Source organism: Copadichromis virginalis, linkage group LG13, assembly GCF_057382275.1.
Source record: "Copadichromis virginalis isolate Kocher_CV1m ecotype Utaka linkage group LG13, C_Virginalis_male_GT1.1, whole genome shotgun sequence".
Classification (NCBI taxonomy): Eukaryota; Metazoa; Chordata; class Actinopteri; order Cichliformes; family Cichlidae; genus Copadichromis; species Copadichromis virginalis.
Genome location: NC_140630.1, coordinates 17719564 through 17745757, shown reverse-complemented (window position 1 = coordinate 17745757; position 26194 = coordinate 17719564). Strand labels below are relative to the sequence as shown.

The following is a 26194-nucleotide window of genomic DNA, read 5'->3' as shown; positions in this document are numbered from 1 at the left end:
TGTAATGGTTTGTAGCTAAATTTCACCCAGTGGTGTCAGAAAACCTGTCAAAACAGAGAAATACCATCAGATTTTGATCCACTGTGCAATACCACGTGTCAGCATGACAATGATCCCAAACACACACAGTAAAAGCATAGCCTAACAGGAAAAACACACACAAACACGAAGAGCTTTAAATGTGCTACAAGAATTCTAGGCAACTATTCATGAAGGCTGCTTAAAGAGGTGACAAGAAAGTAGGCTGAGAGTCTTCAGGCTGTGTTGGAAAATAAGTAATCATAGCAAATATTGATTTTCAAGCTAGTTAGAATGGTACAAACTACCTTTTGTCTCCTTTACTGTGTTTCTACGTCTTTGCACAAGTTTCAGTAAATTGCTGCACCTGTTTCCTGTTTTCCTAACAAATGATAAAATGAGCGGTGACTCAAGACTTTTGCACAATACAGTATATATTTACTCAACAACTGAATTACAGGCTGCTCTTTTAGAATGCATTTAAATTGTAAATCCAACACTTATATTTATATTTGATTATCAATATATTTTGTTGTGGATCACTGGAGTGAAAATAATTTAATGATCTAAGTCCTTTCTTCACCTACTGGTTTAGGAAAAAGCAACCAATCATGTTTCGTTTTTAAACTTTTGAAAGTCATTGGTTAGCCTCCCTGAAGCATTACACATGGATGATCTAATAAATCCACAACACTTGATCACAGGGCAAATGATAAATCAGTGTCAGATATTTCTTTTATATTTCGGAATAATGTAAATCCTCAAAGGAGAAATGATCACTCGTCTCTTCGGAGAAAAGTTTTCTTTTAATTTATGGCGCATTCTTTGTTCTTAGTAACGTTGTTTCAACTCTGTTACACGGTGAGGTAACGCAATACTCTTTCAGGAGAGGATCGGGGTTTGGGGAGGCCGAAAGAGAAGTTCTAGGGCGTTATACTTATTGTGGAGGTGCCAAAAAAGACGTGGCAGCTCAACGTGCTGTCTGGCTGTCTGCCGCGTGGGGTCCTCATTAGTGATGGGATTTCCGGCTCTTTTTAGAGATCCGGCTCTTTCGGTTGGGCTCACTAAAAAGAGCCGGCTCTTTCGGTTCCGAACCGGCTCTTCAGGTTGTTTTGTTGCTTTAATTAATTTATTATTAACAATAATATAAAATTATGCACAAAAGGAATTACTAACATAAAAACAAGTGGTTTTATTTATATATGTTTATATATAAATATATGCGGTGGCCCCTAGAGACAAAACACGTACAAACTCCAAAACACATTTCTAGCATGAACTGAACTTCCAAAGCAGAGCTACTAGATCACTTAAATTACACAATTGAAAGCATGTGTGTATTGTTTGTGTATTTATACACAGGCACTCATATATATATTCAAATAATTTAAAAAAAAAAAGTTCATTTACCTGTTATTACCACACACCAAATCCGGTCGTTGGTACTTGCTGGCTTGTGTAGCCACAAGATAACAAAGGCTCAACACTGCGCCCAGCATCCTGGAGCACTTCTGTTGTCTTTTGTACGTGTTTTGAGTTTTTATATGCTTCTGAGTTTTTATGTGCTTCGGAGTTTGTACGTGTTTTTACGTGTTTTGGAGTTTTTACGTGTTTTGGAGTTTTTACGTGTTTTGGAGTTTGTACGTGTTTTTACGTGTTTTGGAGTTTGTACATGCTTCAGAGTTCGTACGTGATTTGAAGTTTGTATGTGCTTTGTCTCTAGGGGCCACCGTAAATATACTTTTATTTATTCACTCCACATAAAATGTAATAAATAAATCATATAATACAAAAATCAACTATTCACATTTCAAGTTTTAACTATTTAAATTTTCAGCTTTTTCCTTTCACAAATTTAAAGTGAAAAGAACACAAAACACTGCAAACCACAACACAATTAAATATAAATTATAATATGAAAACTAAAAGAACATGCATATTCTCTGTCATATGGACCTGCATGAATAAACTTTCTCAATCCTTTATCATCTGCAACTGAAAATAGTTGTGGATGATTACTATACCTTTCTAATGTTGTTGTCCCTGCCTCTCTTTCTCTCTCTCTGGCTCTGTTCCTGTGCTACTGAGTGTAACTACCGCCCCTCCCCCCTCTGCCCAGCATAAAGCACAAGGCTCGCGTGCAGAGTGAAGCGGAAAAAAAGTGCGAGAGAGAGGCTGAGAGAAAGAAAAAAAAAAAAACCCACGTGACGGCTCGCGATAAGGAGTCGGCTCGCGTCGTTCACGTCAAAGAGCCGGCTCTAAGAGCCATTTCGTTCGCGAACGATCCATCACTAGTCCTCATTTTCTAAACAAACAAAATGGCGGCGCGCATGAGATGGGGTCTTCAGCAGCTTTTACGGACAAGAAATACGGCTCACTTTAGGTTTGAACTATCACCAGCGTTGATCCACCGTACTGTAATACCTATATGATGAGTCTGTGTAAAGCATAAACCAGTATTGCGACGCGTCTCTGCATTTGAGACAGAAATTAGCTTTTAGCCAGCTACATAGCTAGCAAGCAAAACAAATGGGACAAAGCTTTGTCTCCAGGCTAACTCATCCGCCTAGGTGTGGTTGGAGCTGTGGAAGAAAGTAGTTTAGTCTAGTGTTAGTTAGTTTAGTCGTTTTCACTGTGAAAATCACGTGGTAGCTGGCACACGGCCGCTAGCTAGTTAGCATAGTAAAACTTCATTGTTAGTGAGAAGGTTATTCCATGCATAACAACGCCACCCGTTTATATCCTGCCTCAATAAATGAATGAGTTGAGGGGATATAAGGTGTAATGTGTTCTTTGTGCTTCAAGGTTTCCACAGCCGACCAGATGTTCATACCACTCACTGTCCACGACTCAGAGCTTCAGAAGAGTCCAGCCTCACCTCGGGATAGGAGCCACACAATTCCCAAGTGAGAAACTCTTTTAGAAGTTTGAAAACCTTACATACGTTCACTGCATTATGTTATGCCTGAGCTGATGGTTATGTAATGTCTTACAGTAAGACACCTGTCCATCCAGACTCAAGATACACCGAACCCCAGAAGCCTGAAGTTTCTTCCCGGTAAACCCGTCCTAGGAAGTGGAACGCTTGACTTTCCTTCTCCAAGCTCGACTGGATGTTCTTCTTTAGCCAGGTTGTGTGTCAGACTTAGTGTTGCACTTCAAACACATTTGAAGCCTTGGGAGGCACGTGTAACAGGGCTAGCACTAAAACAAGAAGAATATACTGTATGCTCACTTCATAAGGTACACTGTGCTAATACTAGGTTAGACCTTGTTGGCTTCCTTGAATCATCCCTGTAGTCATAAAGGGATGGACATGCTTAGCACAAGACTCAGGTGAGCTGTGGTATTTAAATTATTCCCAGTTGGAACTCAGGAGTGTTTCAAGAGAATATCCCCCACAAAATTATACCTCGAACAACCTGAACCATTAATATAAGGCAGGATGGATCCATGGTTTCATGTTGTTTATACTAGTTAATGACCCTACCATCTGAATGTCACAGAAATCAAGACTCAACAGATCAATTTTATTACTATTTACTATTGTCCAGTTTTGCTGAGCTCATGCAAATCGTAGCCTCAGTTTCCTGGGGGGCAGGTTTGAGCCTGTGTAGCCTTCCTGTGAGCTTTAAGCAGTTTGTCACTCACTGGCTATTTTCTTTCTCTTTCTTTTTTACCATTCTCTATAAACAAATAGAGGTGTCTTCAGTTCTGATCATGATGGGGTTGCTTGGCTGAATAATACGTATAGCTGATGTGACAGATGTACACCCTGAAAATAACATTTTGGTCCTCAGTGGATTCCTGAGGAGAGACACATCGGGTTCCTTTGCACATTGTCAGGATGTTTTTTTTTTCTTTGCTGATACTTTTAGTATCCTGAGTCTGATTTGTAATCACAAAACAGACCAAAAGGACTTCATTGTTTCATGATATGTTTTTTTTATTTCTTACTGAACATGATAATGTGTTTCTCTCAGAGACCTCTTTGAAATTGAAGGAGTACAGAGTGTGTTCTTTGGCCCCGACTTCATTACTGTCACTAAAGTAAGTATTTAATGTCCTCTTACAGTTTGTCTTTGTAGTTATAGTCTAATCATATAATACATGAGATGTTTGTTTTCCTATCAGACGGACGAGGATGTTGAGTGGACGGACATTAAGCGTCATGCTCTGGAGGCCATTGCTAAGTTCTTTGAGAGTGGTGAGCCGATAACAACGGGAGCAGTGCACCATGAAAGCAGTGAGTGTACAGTGTGAAAACATGCAACTTTTTGACTTGAAATTGTGTAAATATTTTCATGTTTTACATTTCTCTTTACTGTAGGTCATTCTGAAGATGATGATGATATTGTTTGTATGATAAAGGAGCTTCTGGACACCAGAATCAGGTAGCGATTTCTCAGTACTGTTGAGAGCTGCTTAAGTAAACCACAGTTGCGCTTCAGAAAGTATTTATGGCACGGTAACATAATACCTTATTGCTTCACTCACGTTCACAAAAAAAGATGTTGTTAGTGTTCTAAGAGATAGTTGTGCTGAGATAACGGTCTTAATCTCACTGTTTCTCTGTCCTGTTCTGTACCAATTGATACGGTCGCTCTTAATCACAAGACCTACAGTGCAGGAGGATGGAGGTGATGTCATCTTTAAGGGTTTTGAGAACGGAGTAGTCAAGCTGAAGCTGGTTGGTTCCTGCACAGGTTGTCCCAGTTCTACTGTCACACTGAAAAATGGGATCCAGAACATGATGCAGTTTTACATCCCTGAAGTGGACAAAGTGGAACAGGTGATAATCTATAGAGCCGTTCTGGGATAAGTTTTTGTGTAAACTCTTCTGATATCAAGTTTGAGAAACTCTTGTTTGGATAAATAAGTCATCACATACAGAAAATTCTGCAGTCACTTTAAAGTGGACTTATTAAGATCATTTCTGCTTCATATTTTTAGTCTTGGACTCTTCTAGAGTGGTTTTGTATTATTCATTTGTTCAAAATGATTGTTAGTGCGTCCCTTTACAAATGAGCTGTTTTGTTTATTACTCCTATCCAATTTTTCTTTCAAAAGTAGAAAAATATTTTAGCCTTTGCTGGTTTCATTATTTTAAACGTTAATTTTTTTGTTCCCCATTGAAAGCTACTGGCGCATAAATACTGAAATGTTAATGCTGGGTATTAAAGAAGGGGGTAATGCAGCTTGTTGCATGTGGGCTGTGTACAGTATCCACAGACTTGCATTTGCCTACAGAGGACACGTGAAGATCAGAAATCAATCATGGAACCAAGAGAGGATCATGGCGTGGTTTGATGAATTATGTTTTCCTTTAAGTCAGGCTTGATACCACCAGGATGCACTATATCAATATGAAGAAGGCAAGCTAGTGGAGGAATTGTGATTAGGAAATATTTTAGGGAAACCCTGGGTCCATGTGGATGTTACTTTTACATACACACATTTGCACTACACCTTCAGAGCTATTCTTGCCATACAAGGTGGCAAGAAGCAGGAAGCATTCATTTTACAGCTGATGGGTTTTCCAAAGCTCAGTTGCAAGCTCGGTTAGCTTGGTTTTAAAAGAAGAAAATAAAAATATCACTTTTATATAAAAGTAATTTGTACATTCTCCCTTTTTTCCAGGTGGAAGATGAAGTGGATAAAATCAGTGCAAAGGTTTTCTCAGAAGTGGAGCGCAAATTGCAAGATGAGAAAGTTCCCCGGCCGACCCACTCATAGACTTTGTTATATACACAGCACTGTAGTATTTCCACATATTACTGTTCTAAATCACAATACTGAGGAACAGAAAATTACCTACTATACTGTATACTGTTAAGAGTTCTGTACATACTGTATTCACCCAGTTGCCAGGTAGAGGTCATTAACTGCATGTCTGTTTACAGAAGGTTCAGTCATGTTTTTCTGTATAAGCAGAACACTGTAAGTGGTGTGTTTTTATTTATTATAAATACTGTATATTTTGAAAGTTGGAGATATTTGAACGTGCGTGGCATCGGTTAAGACTGTTTAGAGGGACCTTTTGAGAAAATGATCCACCACCACATACCGAATGACAAAGAATCTACCAGTACGGTAATCTGTAAATGAAATGCAAGATACTGAGGCTACAATTATTAATTGAACTGAGGTAGGATAACAGTTTATATGTATCCTGAATTTATGTGGTCTAATGTAATAACTTCATTACATTAAAGTTCACTATTTGAAATCTGATGTTTATTGTGACCTTTAATTCGCTGGTGTTATGTCCTAGAAAAAAAAGCTACTCAGGAAAGGAAGCTTTTGTATAACATTGTCCACACATGCATCAAAGAAAAATTTTTAATGCAACATGGGGGAGGAAAACAGATTAAGTCCTTCACATTTTCCAGGGTAAATATCTTGAATTATGACTGAATAGGGACCCTCTGGAGTGTAGCTCAACTTGACACAGAATGATGGATGCTTGAAATCACCATTACATTTGAGACAGTATGAAAGTAGCTTCATACTGTTTAAGTCAGACATGCAGCTTGTTTGAAAATGGTAGCAGAGCGGTAGGAGATGGAGCTAGAGGTGCTAGACCTGAAGATGCCGAGATTTTCATTGGAATTGACCACATGAGTAGAGTTTCAGAGACAGCTGTTTGGAGAAAAACGTAGAGAAGTAAGGCTGACATGATTTGGACATTCACAGAGGAGGAATAGTGAAAATGGAGCTGGGTGGCTAGAGGAAAAGAGCAAGGGTTGGTGTGATGGTGTGAAATATAATATATAATGATACCTGTTAAGCAGTTCGTTATATTTTTTGCTGTGTTTAACAACGTCTACATTTTTACCGGCTGTAAAACAAAACAAAACAAAAACAATTATGTAGCCTAATAGCTGGATTATCTTAATTAGCTCAGATGTTACATTTTAATTTTGACCTAAGCATGTCCAAACCTTTACGATCAGTGGTAACAGACTATTGTTCTTCTTTATATTCCTACATGAAGTAAGGAAGTGCTCACCACCATATGCACACGATTACAAGTAAATATTTGAACTACTATGTCTACCGTCTGCTGGCTGTGGAGCGCGGATGGGGTTTCCATTCTGCGCATGCGCGTTCTCTATCCGTAATAGACCGGTGCAGGGAGACAACGGTAAGCACTGTTGACAGTGTTTTAATGAAAATCTTTATTACCTAAATAATTATAAATATTTAATGTAAATGTAACGTGCACTCTTAAATTGCATGCAAGAGAGAGCCTGCCGTCATTATGCTGTGTATTATTATGCTTTTAAAAGACTGGTTATTCACTGCAAGAGCCTGCGAGCTTAATTCGGGCCTCGCTTTCGACAACAAATCTAGCACGAGGCTAATCTGGCAACAAAGCTAACGATGCGAAAATGCTACGTGTTAGCTCTATATGTGTTGCTATCGTATCTGTCGTACAGTAGCCATGCTGCATTTTAATATATTTGCAGTTAAACTGGGGACTTTTGAAAGGTGCTGCCTAAGCAAAATTAACGTAGCTACAAAAGCTCGAGTCAGCTTGTTGTTACCTTCAACAATAACAACATTAGCTCACTAGACAAACGGAAACGTTAAGTAGCCTAGCTGCTCACGTTAGCATACTCTCAGTGAGTAGCTAACGTTAGCTGGGCAGCCTTTGAGCCCGTTTTGGTTGCTGTGTCAGCATATGCTAATCTGAAGAGTCCTGGAGATAACTATGAGAACACTCTTTCCCACCTCATTAAATAATTAGTATAGTTTTCTTTTTGGATTCCCTCGTGTTGCCTTACTATCATAGAAATAGTATACTACATATGTGAAGATTATTTTGGCAAGTGCACTCAGCGTCAACATCATCACCATGAGCTGTGAGTAAGGTTCTGATAAATGTCTTTTCTGTAGACAGAAGTCAGTTGTTTTTTTTTATAGAAGGGAAAAATTGGCCTATCAGAGTTAAAATGCTTCACCGGACGTGGTTTTAGTCTTCATTTGTTGTTCTGTGCACCCTTGCCTTGCCCTTGTTATGTGTAACATGCTTTGCAAAGTAAATGGTGACATAAGTTAAAGCCAGGCCAGACTGGCTTTTGACTGTTATACATCCACCACAAGTAACATCTACTCTTGCACATGCAGTGTGTCACACAAAAACACAAGCTGGTACTCCAATAGGCACTTAAAGAGTAGCTGCTGGCATTCAAGCAAGTTCAAGTTCTGCCTCTAGAGTCATGACCGTGTGATCAAATTGCTACTAATACTCCTGATTTTTGGTTTATGTTTATAGTGATAGCATTGGCCTGGAGAAGAAAGGCTGCCCTTAATCTGAATGAGTCATGGCCCAGTTCGGGGGACAGAAAAATCCGCCGTGGGCGACTCAGTTTGCTGCCACAGCAGTGTCCCAGTCAGGCCACACAGGACAGTCTCTGGACCTCAACAGCCTGCACTGTGAGTATAGCAAAATCAGATCAAATGTCATTAGCACTTTACCCGGCGGTGCAATTACACTCACGTTTCACATTATACCCCACACCCCCACAGCTCTTGGAGTGCAGCAGCCGTCTCTTCTGGGAGCATCTCCTGCTGTTTACTCTCAGCAGTCAGCCTTGGCTGCAGCCTCTCTCAGCAACCAGTCTGCTGCAAACTATCAGCTTTCTCAGCAAACTGCTGCTTTGCAACAGCAAGCTGCAGCAGCCGCTGCAGCAGCATTACAGCAGGTCAGTCACAAAAGAGTAATGCTAAGCACAGTAAGACGTGTGTGTCTTTTCCCTGGTCACATTTGACGCTCTTTGCTACTGCCCCCCTTTTGTTTTTTTTAAATGTCCATAGTCTCAAATCAATACAGCGCTTCAGCAGTATCAACAACAACAACAGCAGCAGCAACAACAGCAGCAACAACAGCAGCAACCTCCCCAACAACCCCCCCAGCAGCAGCTGTACAATGTACCTCATCAGGTATCTTGCCGGCCTTTACTTTTATTTGTGTCACACCTTATTTCCTTACATTGGAAAATATCCTTTTCAGTTTAGAATCTTATTGACATTGTGCTTTAAATTTAGATTTCTCTGATTGTTTTATATAGCATCACCGTATGATGTGTTACAGTAGACTGAACGGTCGTTTGGAAACTGACCATAAGTTTGCTAAATCTTAAAGTTTTGTAAGATCACTTTGAAATCTTTAAAATTAACATAAAATCCATTTCTGCTATTTTTTTTAGCCACTTTTCGATTTTTTTCCCCAAGACAATGTAATGTAAATATGTAAATAAGGTAATTGTAATTTGATACGACTGCACAGCATGTTTACATCTTTCGCTAGATGGATCGTATTATTTATGTTGTAAGAATCTGTTAGTGAGCAAACAGCTGTTGGGAGCATTATGACAGCACAAGATGTGTCTTTGCTTTGGGTGTAAATCTGTTGTTTCATTTCAACAAAAAGTTCACTTTTTTTTTCTCTTCTTAATTCAGCTTCCACAGCCTCAGCAGGCACTCATTTCTCAGGTAATGTGTTTACAAAAACATATTCAAACAAACTCAAGCTGCTACATAGGACAGATCTCGTTGTCTATCTGCCCTATCTGTTTACATGTTAGCTGGCAATTATGCTCGGTTGTGGACACAGACAAGGGCAGCTGCTCCAGACGAGGTGCAGCAGCTACACCCTGTCTGCTCTCATACTGTCACACTTTTTCAAGTACTACAGTTTTTTTGTGGACGTTTGCACAGAGCATTTGAATAATCAAACTATCATTTAGGTTGAATTTTTTTCCAGATGACCATATCAAAGCATATTTCCTTATTATTTATTATTATTTTTAAGGTTCTTTTTCTTGAAGCTTTGTGTTTAATGCATATAGAAATAGAAAAGTTAGCTATCAAGCGATCTCCCTTGGTATATTTTAGATGTACCACTAAAATGTAATTTTAGTGTTTTGATTCTTCTTTCTTTTCCTGACCCTCAGCCCCCTGTCGCCCTGCCCACGAGCCTGAGCCTGTCTAACCCACAGCAGACAGCCCAAATTACTGTGTCTTATCCCACACCACGTTCAAGCCACCAACAGCAGACGCAGCCTCAGAAGCAGCGAGTCTTCACTGGTGTCGTCAATAAGCTGCATGACACGTTTGGCTTTGTAGATGAAGATGTCTTCTTTCAGTTAAGGTGAAAAAGGGTGGTCCTAACATCGCTCAGATTCTGTTACTTGGTGGTTTAATAAAATTAACACTTTCACTAGAGGTTTTTTAGTGTATAAATTGCACATACAATCCCTTTTCTTGCACCATTGTTAGCCTGCATAGGACCTTATTTATCATCCATAACTTAAAGAGCTACAAGTTTGCTTCTGTGAATCTGAAAATGATACAGCATTACAAACAGATTTTCTTATGTGTTTTTGTATATATTTGTATTTCATAGTGCTGTGAAGGGGAAGACTCCCCAGGTGGGTGACAGGGTCCTAGTGGAAGCTGTGTACAACCCGAATATGCCGTTCAAGTGGAACGCCCAGCGCATCCAGACTTTACCTCAACTAGCAAATCAGTCGGTGAGAATGTTCAAACGTTGCATTTTGGAGCACAGCATTACAGTTTGTGGCTTTGTATTGTATTGAAATGCATACTTTCAGCTTTAATTTAAGGAGTTTCACAAACGCATTGTATTTCAAATGTAGAGGTATTTATACAGTCCCTTATTCTGAGAATTAGGAACTTTACTTTTTTTCATATTATAATCACAATTATATCAGCACCAGTGTTTTCATGGAGTTCATTATAAAGTTAAGCACACAAACCTTTTACTGGTTTTAGTGTTTAAGTCCTTATTTACTGTAATAAAAATCATATCAGTTTTTCATGTTTGAATAAACTCCCACTGTTGCAAAGTGTTTAAATGCAATTTAGCGCTTAATGCACAGCAAACACGTTCTCATCATCTGAAACTGGTGGGGTTACTTCCAATTACAACAAATGTGCTCAGACTTTCTAGTCTTGCTATGAGTGTTTATTTATTTTATTTTTCCTTTTCAAAAAAAAAATCTTAGTCCTGCTTTCTTTCTTTTTTTTAACTGTTGTGTTTTCCATCCCTCCTAGCATCAGCAGCAGCCTCAGCCTTTACCTCAAGCTTCCCCACAGCTCGGCAGCCTTTACAATGAGCCAGGGATGCAGCTGCGCTACTCGGACATGCACACCACTGCGGACAACAGACAAAATGTAACCCCTTAGATGTGAATCACAGACTTTTTGTGTTCTTTCTCTTGGCTTGTTTTTTCATTTTTGTTTTTTTTGTTTTTTTACTTTGAAAGTGGTGAGCAAAATGCCAAACCTGGCTGCTCACTAAGTATATTAAATGTCTTTACAAATACGCTTCTTGATGACAAATATTATTATACTAATCATTGTCTTTTAACGTGAGAAAGCATCATGATTTTCTGACAGTATAAAGCTGTACATCAGAGATGTCTCTTAAACTGACAGTAAACAGGGCCTCATATATTTCTTATCAAAAGGTTTTTCCTTTAAACAAGTCAGAACCTGCTGTATTACTTTTAGCAGGTTAACTGAAATAACTTTGAGATCAAAGCTGCACGTCAGCTTTCCTTTGATTAGGACAACCTTTAAGGAAACCCCTGTTGAGATTTCTACAAGTCTTTGATTTAAACATATTCAGACCTTCTTCTAAGCAGGTGCTGACCAAGATTTTATTTGTTGCACAGCTGGCATGTTATTGATCGTTTCATGTCTGCATTTAAAGATTTTTTTTAACCTCCTTTTTCTTTGTTACTTTTTATGTAGAACCAGCCTCAAGCTTCGAGCATGATGAAGGCAGCCCCCACCATGCTGCAGTCACTACCTCCCCCGACCACATTCAGTGTTCCAGCCCAGGCTCCCCCTCCGTCTCTTCTGCAGGCACAGCTGTCTGCTGCTTCTCTTGCCCCTCTTCTCCAAAACCCTCCTCAGCCTCTGCTGCCACAGCCTCCGCCCAAAGGTACAGTACTTGTCAGTGGCATTTATCTAGCGTTTCCTTGTAAAGCAGTCTGAACAACTAGTAATGATGAGTGTTATTTGTGCTGCTGTTTTGGTACCACCTTTGAACACAGAATAGTATGTGTAGTAAGGAAGTGGTTTGCATTCTTGTCATTGCCAGAAGTGTTTCCCGGGGGTCTCCTCCAGCCCCCAGTGAGAATGATGGCACAGCCGCAGCCTGTCCGAAGAATTGAGCCTCCGCCTCGTTTCCCCACTCGCAGCGATCGAGGCCCTGAGCTCATCCTCAGGACTAAAGAAGAACGCAGGTGAGATGGCAGACCATATAATTACTACATCATACACCTATTCCACATCCATTTCATCCTCCTGTTCATTAGAAGTAATAAGTCATTAAGTTTTTAAAAAATTGATTCTTTAACAGAGACAGAGACCGTGAGCGCAGGCGATCAAGAGAACGGTCACCCACACGCAAACGTTCCAGAGACCGTTCACCGCGACGTGACCGCTCCCCAAGACGGCCTCGCAGAGTTGTACCTCGCTACACTGTCCAGTTTTCCAAGTTCAGCTTAGATGGGTATGTATATTGTTTCCTTTGTTAAAAACACATCATCCTAGATATGCCACATGTTAGCATAATACTGTACAGCAGGATGTGGCGCCCCAGTTTGAAATCTGAAAGCCTTCTTGTGTTCTGCAGCTCCAGCTGTGACATGATGGAGCTGAGGAGGCGCTACCAGAGCCTCTACATTCCCAGTGACTTCTTTGATGCTGTCTTCACCTGGGTGGATGCCTTCCCTTTTACGCGACCCTTCCAGTTTAGTAACGCTTGTAACTTCCACATTTTGCACAAAGAGGTGGATCCTCTAGTCAAGAACACGGCTGTGCTGGACCCTCCTGACGCCAACCATACCTACAGTGCTAAGGTACGACTGCCAGTGCTAAATAAGTTGCAACAATATAAGTAATGTAAAAAAACTTTTCAAATAATAAACTTAACAGTAATCAGCTTTAACTGCAGTGTGTATATCATAGCACTGCAGCATTAAAGTGAAAGTAAATCAGAAAATGATAGGCTTGTATATAGTTGTCATGTTTGAGCTGTGCATATGTCATCTTTAGGTGCTTACAGAGGTACATACCCTACAGCCAAAAAGGCTTCATATACCATTCATTCTGTTAAAGCTGGTAATGCTAAATGGCAGCTAGAGGTGTGCAAGCCATCACCCACAGCTTTTCAACTAATCCTTGACTGTGACTGTTAACCCTCTATAGTAGGAAATGTTATGTTGGTATTTGTAGTATCTTTGTACACCTCTGACACAGTGTAAAGAGTGTGAATAGTAACAGCTGCCATCATAAGAGCCTCCGAATGAAGACGTGTATTTTCATAGGAACGCATTAGTGAGACAAAGCAGTGATGAAGAGGCATAATTACTGACTGAACTCTGACATTTTATACAAAGGGAATGCAGACCATAAATTGTGTAAAACATGGCATTTGACTTAAATAGTATAGAAAGGATTATAACTTTAATGTGGCCTCTTCCATTTTTCAGGTGATGCTGCTGGCTAACCCCAGTATAGAGGAGCTCTATCATAAGTCCTGTGCTCTGGCAGAGGACCCACAGGAAGTCAGAGACTCCTTCCAGCATCCTGCTAGACTGATTAAGGTATGTCAAACCCTTTAGAATGCACAGGAGCTGACGATGATGTAGTAATCCTATTCCATTGCTGAATACTCAGTGTGGAAAGCTATAAACTGATGTCAGCTCCCTTGTGTTAATTTACCTGTGGTGTATTATTTGTTTCACCTTTCCCTGAAAGCTATTTCTAATGCTGTATAGTACAAACAACAGTGAGATCAGAGATAGATTTTTATTGTCAGAGCTCACTTTACAGTGACAAATAGAGTTGACAGTAAGTTTCTTTTCTTGCTCCAAGTCTGCCTTGATGGCTTTTCAGTGTGCCACCAAGAACCAACAGGCTGCTTCAGTGGGAAAATTAGCTACATTTTTTGGAGGGCGGATCATCAGCATCAGAATTCCTACAAAGCTTGTGGAACTACAGTCACGCACATTAGCCGCCATCTCTGGAGAACAGTTACACTGACAGCTTGTTGGGTTTGCATCTGATAACATAGTTGCTATTGTGGGCCAGTAATATTGAAAGATTAATAGACCAGTGCTAACCTGAATATCGCTCACTGTATGAATGACAACTTCAGGCCATGATGCTGTAAAACGGGGGTTGCATCTTATGTCTGGAGATTTGCAGAGGTGTGTGTGTGTGTGTGTGTGTGTGTGTGTGTGAGTGAGAGAGAGAGAGAGAGAGAGAGAAAGGGGGCGACCTGCAGGGGGAATTCATTCTGGCATTTACATTTCTGTGTTATGTTTGAAGCATCCTCTGTGTCTGCAAGAGGAAAGGTCAGAAAATGAGAATATTGCACAAATTTATTAGACGTGTGATTATTTGGACATACTGCTGACGCTTTTCTGTTTTTGTCTCTATTCTCTTTGCTCTTTCCACTCTCCGCACCTTTGTTTCCCATATTCCCATTCCCCATTTCCATCTAACCTGTACTCTGTGGCTCTCCTTGCACCTGTCTTTTTCTCCTTCAGTTTTTGGTGGGCATGAGAGGTAAAGATGAGGCCATGGCCATTGGTGGTCACTGGTCTCCATCTCTGGATGGAGCGGACCCAGAAAAGGATCCATCAGTCCTTATTAAGACAGCGATACGCTGTTGCAAGGCCCTCACAGGCATAGACCTTAGTCTGTGCACTCAGTGGTAAGCTCCGCTACTCTCATCAGTATTTATTGTTCTCACTGGTTGTGTTATAATTCTTAACGTTGTAACTAAAATCCTAAATTATCTGTAATGTACTGCATCTTTATGCTACCTCGATACTAAATCTTTCCTGGACATGTAGAGTGTGGTGTTCTGTTTTGTTTTCATTTTTGTTATATTAATGATTATTGTGCTGTTAATTTGCAATCTATTATTTACTATTTAATTTTTTGTGTTGTGTAATGTCGTTTTTTTTGGCCTTTTGTGTGTTGTAGTCTTGGCTCTCTCTTTCTGTCACACACTCTTATTCATATACACACATTTCATTGTGATGAAAAACCAAACGCATGGACTTGGTGGCTGGAAGCAGTAGCCTGGACCAGAAGACACTGCCATTACTTTTTGTTTTGTTTTTCTTTTCTTTTCTTTTTCTATTCTCTCTGTTAAATATCTTACATATTTAACTGGCTTTCACTGTCCTGTTGATTCTGTCTCTCTTCACACAACCCTAATGTAGTACGTCAAGTGCATCCTAGGGCAAATGCAGAGTACTCATCCATAATTGGCTGAAGCTATAATGGGGATGAATTTTGGGGGTGTGATTATTAATTTTTTTTAAATTTTTTATTTTCCTGTGATTGTCTGTCAACTTTTTCAAAATGGCTGCCATAACCTGTGCCAACAGTCGGAGAGCTGCAGACTGGGTCCATTTGTCTATGCTGTGTGTTGTGTGGGAGAAGGGTCACTGTAATGACCTGTACGATCATTGAGTGACCTGATGGGAGGGAGTAGCTGTAGAAGGCTCGCCCAATAGCAAGGCTTGCCTTTTATACTGTGCCCTGACCAGAATGTTTCTTTCCAATGCACCTTCTTCCTTTGCGACAGGTATCGTTTTGCAGAGATTCGCTATCATCGGCCAGAGGAGACACACAAGGGGCGGACAGTCCCTGCTCATGTGGAGACAGTGGTTTTGTTTCTTCCGGATGTTTGGCATTGTCTTCCTACCCGCTCAGAGTGGGAGGTGCTGTCACGGCGACTCCGGGAGCAGCTGGCTGAGAAGCTGTCGGCCGAGCGAAAGGAGGCAGATGGAGAACAGGCACTGAACCGCTAATCCCTCTCTTCTCATTTCCGCTTCTCACAGGAAGGCACAGGACTTACAAAAAAACAAACAAAAAACAAAAAACCCCAGACACACACACACACACACAAAATACAAAGCACACCTCACCTTGCACGCACACAGATACGAACCCAGGCATATTACGGCTCCACCAAACCTCACCTAGGTTTCTTCTGTTTATTCCTCCACCTGTCCCCTTTTCCTCTGCTCCAACTCCTCCATTCCTCCATCAGCACTCCCACCTTCCCTCACATCCAGCAGACACACACAGTGGAAGCAGTGAGACTAGGTTGTGTTGTGTAGGCCCCGGTCGCAAATGGTAAAACAGCTTCCAGTTGCTTAAACACCACAAAATTGGGTGCTAATCTTGTTCAGTATTTTATGTTAATGTTGGCATTTGTTTTGCATTATTATAAAAAGGCATCTGCTTGCAGATTGATTGAGAATGAGTTTAAATTTGAACCAGTGATCAATTGTTAACACTGGGACCCATCATTTACAAACGTACTGGAATCTGTGGAGTCAGTTGCGCTCACATAATGTGTTTGTTGTAGAGAAATGTGTATTTCTATATGATTTTTCACATCAATTTGATATCGTCTGACTTCGAAAAGAGAACCTCCCCTAAGTCCTGCTTCTTGTCTGTTCTTGTTGTTGGATTCTACACTTTCATTTGGACTATATGTAGAATTTGGTTTTTCCAGGGCAGTTGGTTGGACAGAAGGACACATGGCTCCTATCTGACGTAGGTGTATAAAACCCATAAATGGCAATACCCCAGTCATAGAGCATGGTAGGGCCAGCCTATCCTCACTCCGTTTGGAGGCCAGCTTCATTCACCTGATGTACCTACACACCTTTTGGACACACCTCTCATTGATTTTTACCTTTTTTGTGTTCCACAGATTGATTGATTGGCAGCTGGGGGGGAGCATTTCTGTTGTTTTTTTATTATTATTTATTTAATTTTATTTATTTTTTTATAAGAGCTAGAGAGCTTCCCTGTGTACGCTTCAGTAGCAGTGGACTTAAACACAGTCGAGAGCTCACTAGGACAAGAGAATGAAAGACAAATGAGGCCTTGCTTCTTGCACGGATCAACTTTAAAGCTCACTAGGACCATGAGTGCTATGCTGACTGTTTGTTATCCCACCTCTTTCTCTCCCTCTGCCTGTCTCTATCTTAATGATTTTCTGTCAAGGAGGAAGAGGAGAAGGATGACGATGATTCGAAGGACGTTAGTACTCCCACTCACTGGGCTAAACTTGACCCGAAATCAATGAAGGTGCGTAAAGCTGGTGCAGGTATGAGTAGGGACCAGGACGAGAAATGTTCAACTTGCTTTTTCATGTCTGTTTTCTCCACTTGTAGGTAAATGACCTGCGCAGGGAGCTCGATTGTCGCTCTCTAAGCTCTAAGGGGTTAAAGTCACAGCTGATTGCTCGCCTCACCAAACAGCTAAAGGTGGAGGAGCAGGTAGAGGAGTCCAAGGAGCCTGAGAAAGTAGAGACCAAGGATGTGGAGGAAGAGGAACCAGCACGCACTGAGGATGACAGAGAGGTACAGATACATTTTTTTTTTAAGCCTTTTATATATAACAAAATCTTTTCAGTAATTAAGGTTAATTTTAAATTCCACCTGATGGATACTTTTGTCTGTCAGGAGGAGGAAAAGAAGAGGCAGGAGGAGCTTGAGCGCCAGCGGAGAGAAAGGCGCTACATCCTTCCTGATGAGCCTACCATCCTTGTACACCCAAACTGGGCAGCCAAGAACGGCAAATTTGACTGCAGTGTCATGTCCCTGAGTGTGTTACTGGACTACAGACTAGAAGACAACAAGGAGCACTCATTTGAAGTGAGAATTAATGCTCTGGGGTTTGTTACAAAGACCTGCAAACACACACATGTGATGTGTGTGTGTGTGTGTGTGTTTGCTTTCTTTACAGGTTTTTTTAATATACTGTCTTCTTTCTGTACAGGTTTCTCTGTTTGCTGAGCTTTTTAATGAGATGCTGCAGAGAGATTTTGGTTACCGCATATATAAAGCCCTCGCTGCGCTTCCTACCAAGGATGAGAAGAAGGAGAAGAAAGCCAAAAAAGAGGCTGAAAAGAAAGAGGCTGAAAAGCGTGAAATGAAGAAGGAGAAAGAAGAAGAGAACGAAGAACCGACAGCAAAGAAGACCAAAGACGATGAGGAAGAGAAGAAAAAGGTTTCTGCAGCTTTTCAGGTTTTTACTGTTTGTCTGATAAATGTGAGTTTTTATGTCATTGTCATTTTTTTTTAATTAGTCTGAAGAAAAGACAGTGAAAAAGGAGGAGTCTCGAGATGAAGAGGAGAATGAAGATGATGGCAGCACAGCCAATGCTGAAGAATATGATCCCATGGAGGCTGAAGATGCAGATGATGATGAGGATGATGGTACTATACTCTTCTTGATTAAATGAATGATTTGGAACTGTGTACTACTTGGGATATTTTCTTTTCACAAAGACACAAAATGGTTTTAAGAAATAATATTTCTGATTGTTTATTAGACAAAGATGATGACGACTCCACTGACAGAGACAGAAAAGACCGCAAAGATGACCGAAAATCATCGAAAGAGAGGTCCTCCAAAGATAAGGTTGGCTCTATGTTGTTATAGACACGTTGGTGAGGTGTAGATGTTGTTCAGAAAGTTGTTTTTTAATGAGCGTGGTTGTCGTTACACTAGGAAAGGAAACAGATGATCACGCACAACAGGGAGCTGCTGATGGCGTTTGTCTACTTCGATCAGAGCCACTGTGGCTATTTACTTGAGAGAGACCTGGAGGAGATCTTGTACACACTGGGACTGCATCTCTCTCGTGCTCAGGTGAAAACACAAGCACATGGTCTTTCTGGTTCTGTGATTCTTACCCTGTCAGACCTTCTTTTTCACTTTGCTTTAAGACACGTACCGTCAGCCTTACAGCTCAGTAAATCTGTCTTGTTGATTTCTGTTTTCAGATAAAGAAGCTTTTGAACAAACCTGTTGTCAGAGAATCGTGTTACTACCGAAAACTGACAGACAGGGGAAAAGATGAACCCATTCCTTCTTTCAATGAAGCCCAGATTGAAAATCTCACAGGTAAGCCTGAAGATATTTCTATTAGTGTGTCCTTTAATTTTCCATAAATTTCTTTTAAGCAGGATAGAGCGACAGATGCCAAATGACTTTATTTTGTATCACATTTCCTTTCTTAAGGTAACCGAGGACTGCTTCCTGCTTCTAAAACTCGTGCTCAGTCAGAGGCCAGCGAGTCTGGTAACCTGATCGTGTATAACGGAGCTATGGTTGACATCGGCAGCATGATGCAGAAGCTAGAGAAGAGTGAGAAGGCGAGAGAGGAAATAGAGCAGAAGCTTATGTTGCAGGATGCTAAAATGGGTACGTTTTGGATTGCATTATATGTCCTAAACTGCAAGCTACACTCTGTGTCAGTAGTCCCTCGGGACAATGATCTGGCTCAATTTGAGCATTGCTACAGAGAAGCTCAGTCTCACTTCATTCTCCGGACCATCCTTCTGTGATGTCTGGTGAAACGTGAACTGGGACATTGTATGTTGGATGGCAAAGAGGAGTCTGCAAAACTGAGTTTATTGTAAATTCAAACTGGAAACTGGAAATTAGTTAAAAGTTTGACTGTAACATAAACACAAACACAGTCTTCAAAGAAAAGGCAGGCAGTGTAGGACTGAACCTTATTTTCCTAGCAGAGAACAGACAGATTTACATGGCTTCGCTACAGTATACGTGCAGGAGTGTAAACAAGTTAGAGCATATGTAACATATTATTAATCTACAGGAGAGGAGTCTTCCTACTGCCCTTACCCCATATTTTGCCCTTACCACATGTTTGTGAATGTTTAATGTTGGCATTTATAGACGCTGATGTTTACTGCCAGTCCACAATGTCCACGACTGAGCTGTTTCTTTGCTGTTGCGAGGATACCGCCACATTGGTTGCTTATGATTACACTGACATGGAAGAAATACTAAAACACAGGCATTCATAAAACATTAATGAGAGGTTACTGACCAGCTGTGCACATATTGTATAACAATCGTTTGTTAATCACAAACTGACAGCACAGACCTTTGTCACCAAGATGGTGGACTAATTTGAGAGGCAGTTAAATGTAGTGTATAGTTACGATGATTGGACGTTTTATTAGGTACACCTTGCTAATGTTAGGTTACATTCGTTGGCTGTAAGGAGTTGTTTTGGTGTGTGACAATCCCAGTAGATCAGCACTTTCTGAAATACTTCTGCAGGTCATCTTGACCTTGTTGCTAACATGTAACTGGCTGATTAGATATTTGTGTTAATGAGCAGTTGGACAGGTGTACCTAATAAAGTGGCTAGTTTTTACAGACTTCAGTGGGATACGCTGCTGTTTCCAGTTCTGATTTCATGTTTTACTGTGACCAGCGTTTGCCCACTGACCTGCTGTCTCTGTGATCCTGACTTGGTGTTGATTCTTTATCGCAGACGAAGACGCAAAGGTTAAAGCTCAGCTGGATCAAGCCAACAAATCTTTGTCGAGGGAGCTGGAGGAGGTGAAAAGCACTCTGAGCCAAACCGAGCAGACTCTGAAGACCGTGGAGGAAGAGAAGAAAGTCTACCGCGAGCTCCTGAGCAAATCAGCAAACTCACTGATGTCCACTGTGAAAGGAGTGCTGGAAGTGCTGAAGAAGGTGCAGCATGTTTAATCATAATGTCCTCCTGATTTCCATACACCTGTGGTCCTCAGGGGTCAAAAATGTCCCCACTTCATTTGAGTGTTTTTTTTTAAAGTATAAATTGTCAATCTTTTCAGTGTTGCATCTTAGTTTTACTTAAGACCAACACTAACACAAAATTGACCCTACATTTTAGGGCCACCAGACCTTGTTAGATAAAGTACACTCTGTTTTTGAGCGAAAATAAAACAAGACAATAAACTATTTAAACGTTTAGATAATTTTGACTATCTGACTAACTACAGAGTGCTGTATGTTGAACTTTAGTAAGAAAGTTTGTTTTTTTTTTTTGAACCACTTAAAATTTTTAAATGGCAGCACGTAGTCACACCTGTGGTCCTCAGGGGTCAAAAATGGCCCCATCTGGTTTGATTGATACTTAATTAACATGAAGTGGATTTTTCCCCCACTTTTATTTAAAACTTAATTCAAACATTTTGACACTATTTCTTTATTCCATTTCAAATTTATGTCTGATAAAACCTCATTTATACGAAATGTTTCTTTGTTTTCGGGTAAAAAAATTAATCAAATGATCAGTTATCGTGATTATCGTTTCACAACCAGAGTTGGTTGTTTTAACAGATTATCACAGACGGGTTTATGTCAAAGTTAATTTAGAAAGCTGTTTTTAAACTACAAGTTTTTTACTGGCAGCAAATAATCACATCTGTTGTCCTCTGGGCTCAAAAATGACCCCGTTTGCTTTGACTGTTTATAAAGCAACAAGTATAAAATATCCTCCATCTCTGTGTTTCAAGGTTTTATTCAACTTTATTCCAACTCATTGCCTGACAGTTTTCTATATTTTGGCATGGTAGGAACACTAGCGCATGGGTCTGAGTGAAGGCAAACTTTCATGAGAACAAAGGCGTGTCCATATTTGACACAAGAGCAGGAGGAAGCTCAGGTTTATTCCTCTGCACTGGTCCCATCATGGACAGCTTTCTTTTCTGCAGTTGCAGGCCAAGGGTCATATACAGTAAACAAGTTGTTACAGGTGATTGTTTTCTTTTGGAAACCTTCTGCAATGTTAGGGACAACTTGCGTGCCCTGACTGCAGGACAGACGGTTTGCCATCGCACACTAGCATGTTCCATGTACAGCTGGACCTGCATCACATACTGCCCATGTTTTTTTATCTCATAGTTCCCTGGTTTACTTGGGTGTTCTGTTGGAATGGACAGAGTCCTCTGAAGGGGACTTGGTGCTCATACAGTCATATCAGTACCAGGACCTTACATCACAGCAGGAGAAACACCCACTTGTTCCATACACCTCAAATGGGAGCACGTTTGTGTCATGAACGACGATCATCTATTGTGTCTTTATCATGAAATGATATCACTTTTGTGCTTCTATGGATTAATCTTGTGTCACTTTTAAAACTTCTCTACCAGACTCAGGATGTCATAAACTGGCCGTAGCGACTCTACTGGATGCACGGCAGTAAGAATCAACACACCCACATATGCCTACAGCTGCATTCGGTCCATTTTTCTTCCTCTCTCGTTGTTCCTCCTTGTTCGTCATTGAGTTGGCTGTAGAGCAGGTCATCTGCTAATTGGATGGTTGTTGGTTCAATCTCTGTGTGCTCTAGTCTGGAGTTCTTACCAAGGTGTCCTTGGACAAGTTACTGAACCCCAACTTGGTCTCTGATGCATCCATCAGCATGTGAATGTTAAAAAGCAGAATACAAGCAGAATACACTGTGTATAATGCTTTCAGTACTCGAGTAGAAAAGCCACTGAAGGAGTATGGGACCTGGCATATGTGCTTGGACCGTGATAGATTGTCTTTCTCTGAGGCACATGAGAGAGTCAGGCATCGTCTGTCACTGGGAAGGATAGAAGACCAGATCAGTGTTTCCTCACGTTACTGTAAATATTCCTCTGTCTCAGCTGATTCCTCTTTCCTGCTTGATTCTTTGTCTTCATCATAATTGAAATGGAAGATGTGCAGTCCTCTGACACATCTTCTATTTCAGTTTCACATTCTGAAACTTCAAGAAGCCCAGTCACTTTCTTTCCAAGCTCCTCAGACTACCATGTCCTGGATGCCTGAGAACCTACTTGAACATAGTTCAGATTCTTCATCACTTTTCTTCACTTCATAGCCTTCTTCCACTTCTGCAGGTGGCTGATGTGCTTTTTCAGAGAAAGGGTGGCACGTGATCTAAATATTGACAATATTTTCTTTATCTTCTAAGATCTTCATGAACATTGATTCTTCCTCCTCATTATACTAGAGGACAATATATGCTTTGTTCTACTGGTCATTGCTTTACACAACATGGTTAAAAAAAAAAAGTGAGCATACTTTGTGTATGTATTATTGTAGGGTCTACCTTACAATATGAAGCACCTTGATGCGACTGTTGTTGTGATTTTCCGCTGTATAAATACAATTTAATTGAATATAGAGCACTTGTCTCCTAATTGTGCTGCCTGCTGTCGTTGTTGTGGTTGTTATGACCAGTGCTTGACCCCACACATCAGTGATCCAAGATGTTTGAAAGCAGTATGGTGTGAAAATATGGCCCCTTGCAACACTTTGTACTTTGAGGTCATTTTTGTCCACGAGGACCACAGGTGTTATAAAATCCGATTAAAAACCCCATAAATAAATCAAATTACTTAAAATTTATTCCAATCATGCGTAGCATAGTAATGAATAACTTCTGTTATTTTCAGACCATTTGATGAATAAAAAACACATTTCTTTAGAGGACAAATGACCCAAGGACAACACAAGGGTTTGTTTACCTCGATGGAGGAAATGAGCTCATATTCACTTTACTGCTTTTTCCTTTACAGGATCAGGACATAGATGAGCCTGGCAGCGAAGTCGCCGCTGATCACAGTCGGACATCCCAGACGAACGGCGCAGATTAATAAGTGACAGATTTCAAAGGAATGAAGCTGATCAGTACTGATCATCTTAAACTGTAAATATTCACTACACGAGTAATTTGACTGTGTTATATTTGAACCCGTTGTCTCCCAAGTATGTTTAATTTAATGAATTAGTTCCCTTGTAATAATTTGACCACCTCCTCTGTTTCTGAGGAGTTACTTTTCTTACTTAGAGTCATTTTAACAATGACAAAGCTTTGAAGCGCTTATTTTCAAAGTGAGTTGAGTTGCTAGCATCTTTTTGCCATCGCGTTTGCTTTGCTAAGGCCGCTCACGTGCCACTCTGTAGATTTAAATGCAGGCCTGTGTGTGAGTGTTACTTGAGTCTTGTTTTTTTTTTTTTTTCTCTAATAAGCAATAATGATGCTATTTATGTGCGAGAGTATTCATAAAATATTTAAAAGAAGCTAATTTTGGATGGAAGGAAGTGTTGGAGTGTTCCCGTGTGCTTCAGACAGAAGCACTTCCTTAACCAGCCCCTCTTTATTTCTCACAGCACTGCTCGGTTTGTAGCCCTATTCTTTGGCTGGTTTAACAGGTTTCTGCAGGATTTTTTTTTTCCCCCACACACACACGGCTATGCATGGTTCCTGCCTGTCATGGACTTTTTTTTCCTGTCTCATTGTATCCACCAACTTCTGCGCTGCCACTTTCATGTTTTACTGTGACCAGCGTTTGTCGTGTTTTCTGCTAAAGGAAACTAACACATGAACCAAAAGTTAAGCTTAATGAATGTGTGTTCTGCTGAAGGAATGAACACTTGAGATCCATCTCTAAATTGTGTGCATTGGTTTGGGTTCTTAACAAGAGGCACAGTTGCGTTTTAAATGTGCTCCAAAGCAGGCGATTTTATTTTTATATTGAAAATGCGCTCTATGGATGTCTTGTGCAAGAGTAAAGTGGTCCATTTTAACACTACCGTGTGTCTGCATTTCTTTTCCCCACTGTTTGTGTCACAGCAGGTATTTTGACTTGTCTTTATAGAAAAAAATGTTATTTGTTTATTTGCAAAGATAAGAGCACACTGAAAGAGATGAAAACTTAATAGAGCAGCTGCTGTGTGGGTTGCAGTGTTACACTGCTGACCAGCAGATGGCAGTAGAGTTGTAGCTCCTGGAAACTAGATTGATTTGAGGGATTAAACCAGGTTTAGTCCAACTCGTAGATTAGTTAGATACATGTTAGACAACTTTCTAAGCATTTTTAAGACATAAAATTAAATACAACCATGCCAGCAGTGCAGTTTTAACAATCTGTGATACACCCGTTGACCGCAGTTCCCTCACAACAAAGGATAGAGAGAAAAAAATGACTCATAATTTACAAAATAACTATTTTATGAAATCCATGTCATCATCCATAAGAAGCTGAGAAACATGTTAGTTGCAGGAGCCAAGGTGATAGTTCCATTTATATCCTCAGCACCAGGAAGCTTTTCCTGTTTAGACAGAGCTTTTTCTGGAGGAGTAAACACAACCGAGTAGGTAGATGCTGCCACTCTGATTCATTCAGGTCAAATGGTTGTTAAACTTTCTGATTTTCTTAAAACAATGCATACAATTCCCTTATCAGATTTCAAAGATCTCTGATAATTACTCTGGTGTGATGATTTTATGAAGTTTAAAAGATTTTGTTTTTTGGTAGCAGTTTCTGTTCAAGCTCAGTAATAATGCAGTAATGGTGGTGTAATAAGGTTAAAACAAGCGGGTAATGGTTTTGAAATGGGAAGTTACTACTACTTAATTACAGTGTTGTCCACATAACAGCAAACTAATTCTCTTGCATCAACAGTAACAGTAATAGTACAGTAATATTACATTGAAATTTATGTTATATCCAAAAACTCGAGAGTAATTGCAAATATATATATGAGACAAGCCAAGTGTTACATTTTTTCCCCCACAACGGGTGTTTCTGTTTCATCATCCTTTAAATCAGCAAGTGTAAAAACATCTCTGCATAATGCAGCACGCAGGGCTACAAACATCAGCATCCAACAGCAATGGGGCTGTTTAATAAACCTTCCCAGCTAATTACAACAAAAACTGATCGATCTTCTTCTCACAGCTTCACAAAGTACATGTGTTTATACTCACTGCTTCTGCACAGAGTGAGCTAAGGGGTTTTATTTCTGCCATCATTTTCTCATTTCTAATAGAAAGCCTTTTTTTGTGGATGGATCCACATATTTGATTTGGGCCTTCCTGAAACAACCCTATGATGGATTTGAGTTTTCAGAGGCAGAGCCTTCAGCTATTAGTCCTCTCTACTATGGAACCAGCTCCCAGTTTTGGACTCGGCGTGGACACCCTCCACTTTTAAGAACGTCTTAAAACTTTGATAAAGGTTATAGTTAAGGTTGGATCAGAAGATCCTGAACCATCTGCTCCAATAGGCTTTGGGTGCTGGGTGAGTTCCCATAATGCCCTGAGTGTTTCTTCTTCTCTCCTCCCTTTTCACTCTGTATTGAGACACGACTACTCTAGTAAGCCTTAGCGATTATTAAACTCTGACTCTCTCACCTATAGTTTACCTTTGCTCTCTTGTTTTCCCCTCACTCCCACCCAATCACGGTGGATGGCTGCCCCTCCCTGAGCCTGGTTGTGTTGGAG

General features: G+C 40.4%; 2 protein-coding genes, 1 long non-coding RNA gene and 1 other non-coding gene across 4 annotated transcripts; 3 read left to right on the top strand and 1 right to left on the bottom strand.

Annotated features, from left to right (window-relative positions):
* Nucleotides 1–2294: 2294 nt before the first annotated feature.
* Nucleotides 2295–6252, top strand: LOC146695487 (NFU1 iron-sulfur cluster scaffold homolog, mitochondrial). The gene is made up of 8 exons (XM_085477689.1): nt 2295–2401; nt 2824–2924; nt 3014–3149; nt 4002–4068; nt 4153–4264; nt 4349–4412; nt 4636–4810; nt 5659–6252. Exons 1-8 carry the CDS (start codon nt 2337–2339, stop codon nt 5752–5754), a joined length of 816 nt encoding a protein of 271 aa, XP_085333815.1. The 5' UTR covers nt 2295–2336; the 3' UTR covers nt 5755–6252.
* A 94-nt stretch (nt 6253–6346) lies between these two features.
* On the bottom strand, nt 6347–7027 carry LOC146695486 (uncharacterized). Its single transcript, XR_014923590.1, has 3 exons — nt 6963–7027; nt 6802–6859; nt 6347–6660 (listed from the first exon to the last, which is right to left on the bottom strand). It is a non-coding gene; the product is annotated as an uncharacterized LOC146695486 (long non-coding RNA).
* Nucleotides 7028–7103: 76 nt separating this feature from the next.
* Nucleotides 7104–24500, top strand: ccar1 (cell division cycle and apoptosis regulator 1). The gene is made up of 26 exons (XM_085477687.1): nt 7104–7165; nt 8300–8460; nt 8554–8729; nt 8842–8967; nt 9487–9519; nt 9981–10177; nt 10433–10559; nt 11104–11223; nt 11806–11998; nt 12158–12302; nt 12419–12571; nt 12695–12920; nt 13554–13667; nt 14616–14782; nt 15668–15878; nt 17104–17187; nt 17274–17462; nt 17565–17756; nt 17881–18111; nt 18191–18320; nt 18437–18525; nt 18616–18756; nt 18891–19011; nt 19129–19311; nt 20417–20622; nt 23484–24500. Exons 2-26 carry the CDS (start codon nt 8349–8351, stop codon nt 23559–23561), a joined length of 3744 nt encoding a protein of 1247 aa, XP_085333813.1. The 5' UTR covers nt 7104–7165; nt 8300–8348; the 3' UTR covers nt 23562–24500.
* Nucleotides 13700–13764, top strand: LOC146695485 (small nucleolar RNA SNORD98). Its single transcript, XR_014923762.1, has one exon. It is a non-coding gene; the product is annotated as a small nucleolar RNA SNORD98 (small nucleolar RNA).
* Nucleotides 24501–26194: the final 1694 nt, after the last annotated feature.

Coding starts and splice junctions, on each gene's coding strand:
- LOC146695487 (XM_085477689.1), top strand. CDS start 2,337: ATGGCGGCGCGCATGAGATGGGGTCTTCAGCAGCTTTTACGGACAAGA. Junction 2,402..2,823: donor AGAAATACGGCTCACTTTAG/GTTTGAACTATC, acceptor TTGTGCTTCAAG/GTTTCCACAGCCGACCAGAT. Junction 4,413..4,635: donor CTTCTGGACACCAGAATCAG/GTAGCGATTTCT, acceptor CTTAATCACAAG/ACCTACAGTGCAGGAGGATG.
- ccar1 (XM_085477687.1), top strand. CDS start 8,349: ATGGCCCAGTTCGGGGGACAGAAAAATCCGCCGTGGGCGACTCAGTTT. Junction 12,921..13,553: donor ACCATACCTACAGTGCTAAG/GTACGACTGCCA, acceptor TCCATTTTTCAG/GTGATGCTGCTGGCTAACCC. Junction 14,783..15,667: donor CTTAGTCTGTGCACTCAGTG/GTAAGCTCCGCT, acceptor CCTTTGCGACAG/GTATCGTTTTGCAGAGATTC.